The following is a 6,075-nucleotide window of genomic DNA, read 5'->3' as shown; positions in this document are numbered from 1 at the left end:
TTCACTTGAAGGATATGGTTTCAACACAGGTTGACAAGACCCTTTTTCAATATAATATTTCCTCACTTCATCTCGTATTCGAGGATCATAATAAAAAATATGTCTTCTTTCTCCCAAAACGGCTTTAAGTGAATCCAAATCGAGGTCAGTTATAAGACAAGAACGATTGACATTGACATTACTAGAACTAGATTAAGAATAATTAACCTTCTTGAAAAAATTCTCCATCTCAATTCACAAAATTAGAACACTTTCTCCTAAATCAAGATAATTTCAAATTTGGATTTCTAGGTTCTAGAAAGAGAAACAAAATAATTTTTCAAAATAACTTACAAAGAGACCAAGCAACAAGCAAGAGTGTAGAGAGAAAGAGCAACCAGCAGCAGCAAAGCTCAAGAACATAAATGTTTTGATTTGGTCCTTTCCTTTGGAAATAGGGTTTGTGCTTTAATTTTAATGAAAGATAAGTACCTTTTAAATAATTAAATAAAAAAAGGTCAAAAAATAAGATTACTTTTATACAAAATTGGTAATAGTTTGTAGCTTTGTGCGGATGTGCCCTTTTTAGTTGAAAATTAACATATGTTGCTGGCCAAGTTCGAACACACGACCTTGGGCCTACAAGAGCAGCACTTTGTCAACTGCACTAGACAACACTCTGTTATTACGGGTGCCATATTTAATATTTAACTATATTTATATATATATAAAGCTATATATATATAGAGTTTCCGTCGAAGTTTGCGGGTGCCGTGCCACCCCACGGACCTTAATAGATCCGTCCCTCGGTGGAAATGATACTTTTCGAAAAAATTGAATGATATGCACTTAAAGCATTTATGTATAAAGTTTAAGTGACTTCTCTTAAATATATCTTTCTTTTTTTCTAGTAAAATATCAAACATTCATAAATATCAGACCAGCCAATCATAATATTGTTTAAAGATAATCTAGACTTAAAAGTCAACTGAATGAATTCTGTGTATTCACCTTAAGATTTTTTTTAAAAAAAATTGGCCTTTACTTGTTGAAGTTGGCTTAAATTATGTTTTAATTTGATTTTGCTTGAAGTTACTTGCCAGGTTGCAGAGAAGGAGCTAAACTTTGTCAATGTTGGCTACAAAATAAATAATTGGAAAAAAAAAAATGAAGTGTGAAAGCAGCAGTTGAAGTAAAATTAACAACAAAAATTCTTAATGCCACACTATACATACTCATAACTCATACACCATCAAACTAATCCAATTTGGCTAATTATTAAATCGAAACCATAAACAACTTTCTTTTTTTAACCTATAATTCAACATCTCTAATCCCATCACGGGCTGCCCGTGAATGAATTAGTCGGGCTAGTGTCCGACTAAGGAGTGTAGAATGCAGGACCACACTTGCATTTCCAGCCTTCGGGCTCGTAATTAGTGTACTGAACTCCAACACGACCCGTGTTTGTTGGTACTTGTATGGCTTCACAAGGCATACATCCATAGCACTTGTGCTCGCAGCTCGGTGGACTTGATCCTATCATTTTCATATCTTCTTTACTCACGTTACTCGTATTTCCCTTGAGCTGAAAAAAAAAAGAAAGAAATAACTTGTTTAGTACATTTGAATACACGCTAAATCGCGATACAAGACAAATTAAAACACAAAGGATTTTAGAAGTTACCTCATTTGCACTGTGCACAAAATGTTGATTAGATGCTAATGGCCTGCTTTTAACACAAAGTAAACTAAACGCAAATATGATTAGCACAAAACAGCAGAATTTACCCTTCATTTTTGTATATAAATAAATGTCTGAAAGAGAAACAGACAGAAGCAGCAGATTTTAGAATAATTGGAGATTGATTATTTGGTTCACTTCCAGGGGTGTCTATATCATGATAGCTTTATATAAAGAAAGCAAAAGAAATAGAGATGGTTCAAAATTCTCAAAGCTCCCATTTCCCAAAAAGCAATCCTACCAAAGCTTCTTGGATTTGTCTTAGCCTCTCTGTAAGTTTGTATTGGTAAAAACGAAATCTTTACTTCTCAAACAAGTGATATACTACTACTAATCTTTTCTGCATCTATTCTGGCAAAAAGCCTACACCTTCACAACTTTTTCTTTCTATTTTATTACTCCTATTTAGTAGTAAGTAATACTGTAGTGGCTCATTTGGTACGAGGGATAACTAATTTCGACATGTTTGGTTGATATAAAATCATGGGATAACTTATTCCACATTAAAGATGGAATAACGATATCGTGTAATTAATTCTAGGATAACTTGTTTCTAACCAAACGAGCCTAGTAGTATTAGTTGTACTAGTCTAATTTTGACAACACAATTCACCTTATGATTAATCTATTTTCTTTCTTTGTTGTACTTCTCTGTGTACACGTTGCTTCAAATCTTGAAATGAAACAGGAAGTACCCTTTTTAGGTACTGAGTAAAACCTGAAAACAGTAACCTATTAGAGAATGGCAGGTTAATTAACAGGGAAAATTTTGGGTGCATAGACTGCAGAGCCACCTATTCCTCCCTTTTGGTCATTTTCTGGAACTGGACAACAAGGAAAAAAAATCTTTCTTTAAATTCCTTTTCAGTTTATAATTCAAAAAATAAGTACACAGAATCAATATCTCAGAGATTCAGTAACAAAAAAATAGTGAGCAGAAGTTATACTACAAAATAAAAATGTATGAGTAGTTAACTACTTTCATGGATGGGGACACTGAGTTGCCGGGACTCTTCACTTTCGATGCTGACACACGTGTTGGATTCTCCGAAGTTATGCTAATTTTGGAGAATCGACATGCACCCATTGACATTTTTCTAGAGTCTAAGCAACATAGATAGAGAAGCACTAGGGGCGTACCCAGTTAAGGTTAATAAGGGTTCATTCAAATCCCTTTTCACATAAAATTATACTACTTCTTATGTATATGTTCAACTTCCTTTTAACTTCTTCGTGCACTTGTTTTTCATATTTTGAACCCTTATTGAAAACGCTGGCTCCGCCAATGAGCACTGTGACCCAAAAAAGCTCTTACTTGTTATCCAAAAAGAAGAGCTTAATTTTCTATTGGACCCTGCAATGGTTTCTGAATTTATCTATCCAAACAAATGAAGCTTTCCATTGACTTTCAACATTAGGTTAAAGTTGAACTAAGTGAAGTAAGAGGCAGCTGATTGCAGCATCAGCATTGAATAATGAGTTGCAATAAATAGGTAAGAAAAATGAATAGCCAATAATTAAACAAACTTTTTTATTTTGGTTCATTTAACATTTGAGGTAAGAACTGTAAAACCAAACCTGGGAAGCAAGCACATATAAAAGGAAAGCTGATAAGTACCATTCAATGCACTGTTTTTCATTTTCTTTTGCTACAGTACTAGCTGATGAGTGGCAGTGAAGTAGCATATGAAGACAAAGTCAGGTAGTAGGAAAATACGTACAGTTTACTAAAATTTCGATAAATTATTTGTACATATTAAGTGATTTTATAAACAAAAATACAGGAGTTGAGAAAAGTTGTAGCTCCGCGCATGAATATAGAGATTTAAGTATGAGTTATGTTGGTGGAGCAAACACTTGAAAAAGAATAGAAAACTATCTGAAGTATAGAATGTCTGAAAAAAATGAGGGATTTTAATTTGGTGGGATTAAGAGAGAGGTTAGTTAAACAACATCATGTATATTTTAGAGTGCTGGTTTTATTTTGGTACTGTTTTTTAGTACTACTATTTTATTTTTCAAATTGGTGTCAATCAGTGAATGATTTGATGATATACTGTGGTCTCTGTCATTAAATTGACCATGCTTTCTGTGTTCACGATTTTGAACAGTTTAATATATTGGGCTTAAAATATAGTAACTTCTCCTATCCCAAATCCCAATTACATTCGTCTTAAAAAGGATAATGCAACAACACCACCTAGTGAGGTTTTGGGAGGGTAAAATATACGCAGTCTATATCACTATCTTCGAAAAAATAGAGAGACTATTTTCGATAGACCCCCGACTCAAGACAAAGGATCGTAGACAAAAACGTCGAAAGTGAGCAACACGATAAACTAACATACATACAATATCCACAAAAATAAAGTACATTAACAAACCAAGGGCCCCCTCCCCCAACCCTTGAACTACCAACCAAGCTATACCAAATCCTCCTAGCTACAGACTAAGACTCGACCACACACCTTAGCCCTCTACCTTAATACTTTTCCTTCATACCTTCCTATCGAGAATCATGTAAACTGTAACTGCTCCATGTCACGTCTAAAAAAAAGATAAATCACCTTTTTGTAATTAGAAAGAATTTTAATTGAAATTCCCCTTCTGTAATTCTACTATATAGTCAAGGAAATATTAAGATTTGTTTTAAATCACAATTTTAAAAATCTTTATTTCTTTTTTTTTATGCAAGTAAAAGAGTATCACGTAAATTGAAACGGATAGAAATGTAGTATAGGGAAATAGAGGCATATTCACCAAAAGCTTCTTCCTTTACTTTTAGGGGTCGTTTAGTAGGCCGTATTAGAAGAAATAGTCCATGTATTAAGTGTGGTATTAATTAATACTATGTTTGGTAGGATTTTGGATCAATGTATTACTAATACCATGTATTAGTTATACACCCTATATGGTATTGTAGGGTGTATTACTAATATATCACATATGGTGGTATTAGTAATACATGGGTTTTAATACAATGTGATTAGCATGTGTAAAGACAAGAATATCCTTCAAATTCTTTTAAATATTTTTTTATTTTTTTAATTTTATTTTTTATATTTTTACTAATAAATTTTTTCAAATAAATTAGTTTACAAATTTTATTATTATTTACAAAAATGTCCTCAAATTTTTTTAATTTTTTTCGAATTTTTTTTCAATTTATTCAATATGAGTTACTTCTTTTCAATTTATCAAAATAATAATATCCCTCCAAATAATTTTAGTTATAAAAAAATACTCCATTAACTCAAAAAAATATTTATTGGTCAAAATTCGAAAACAGATTGCATACAAACTTTAATTTTGTAAATAGGATATTCATAAATTAAAATAATTTTTCTACTTAGTTTTAACACTATAGAATACAATTTTATTTTAATAATGATTTTATTGTCCCATTCAAAAGTTATACGTATCTCCCCAACTTAAAAATAACACAAAGTAGGAACAACAAACAAATAATGAACAAACAAAGAAAAGATAATAAAAAAAATATTTTTTGTAAGTGAATGGTTAAATCTTAAAATTCTAAAGTAAATAATTAGTTATATTGTTAACTTTTTTTATTCTAAAAAATGAATAATAAACTTTTGCAAAAAAAAATACACAAAGTTATAATATGTCGAGGGTATTTTTGTAAACAAATAATATTCTTTTTAAAATATAACAATACATATTACTTTCAATGCATCAAACCAAACACTGCATAAAAAATAATTTCAGTATTACTAATCCCTGCACAACTAATCCCAGTATTGCATAAAAAATAATTTCAGTATTACTAATCCCTGCACAATTAATCCCAGTATTACTAATATAACATATTCAGTATTATCTTATACACTCTACCAAACGAGTCCTTAGTGCTTTTGAATCTTTTATCCAACCAGCCATCTCGTCCCGTTCAAATTATGGCTCAAATATGTGGTTTTGCTCTTGCCTTCTGAAGACTTATTTGGTGTATTCAACTTCAACACGAAATACATTACACTTTTCAAAAATTTTGACTTTAATATTTTAATTGCTTTTACACATAAAAATTCACTCTAGTGTTATATTTGCACAATTTTGAAAAAAGAGAGACATAAATCTAATCGATACCCTCAAAAAGGGACAATTGCATAAATTAGCACTATATTTAGTACTCCCTCCGTTTAAAAAAGAATAACCTAATTTGACTTAGCATGGAGTTTAAGAAAATAAAGAAGATTTTTGAATCTTGTGGTTTTAAATTAAAGATATGTCAAATGTACTAAAATGCCCTTCAATCTCGTGGTCTTAAACATGTTATGTGGAAAGTTTTAAACAAGAATGTAGTATATAATTTTCAATGGGGGAAGCACGAA

The 6,075-nt window shown here is 31.2% G+C and overlaps 1 protein-coding gene across 1 annotated transcript; it reads right to left on the bottom strand.

Annotated features, from left to right (window-relative positions):
* Positions 1-1,127: 1,127 nt before the first annotated feature.
* LOC124897268 (EPIDERMAL PATTERNING FACTOR-like protein 3) lies at positions 1,128-2,031 on the bottom strand. The gene is made up of 2 exons (XM_047410183.1): positions 1,667-2,031; positions 1,128-1,567 (listed from the first exon to the last, which is right to left on the bottom strand). The coding sequence occupies exons 1-2, from the start codon at positions 1,775-1,777 to the stop codon at positions 1,361-1,363; spliced, it is 318 nt and encodes a 105-aa protein (XP_047266139.1). The 5' UTR covers positions 1,778-2,031; the 3' UTR covers positions 1,128-1,360.
* Between the last annotated feature and the right edge of the window lie 4,044 nt (positions 2,032-6,075).

This window comes from Capsicum annuum, chromosome 3 (assembly GCF_002878395.1).
Source record: "Capsicum annuum cultivar UCD-10X-F1 chromosome 3, UCD10Xv1.1, whole genome shotgun sequence".
Classification (NCBI taxonomy): Eukaryota; Viridiplantae; Streptophyta; class Magnoliopsida; order Solanales; family Solanaceae; genus Capsicum; species Capsicum annuum.
Note: the sequence above shows the minus strand (reverse complement) of the source record. Positions and strands in the feature narration are given on the sequence as shown.

Coding starts and splice junctions, on each gene's coding strand:
- LOC124897268 (XM_047410183.1), bottom strand. CDS start 1,777: ATGAAGGGTAAATTCTGCTGTTTTGTGCTAATCATATTTGCGTTTAGT. Junction 1,568..1,666: donor TTGTGCACAGTGCAAATGAG/GTAACTTCTAAA, acceptor TTTTTTTTTCAG/CTCAAGGGAAATACGAGTAA.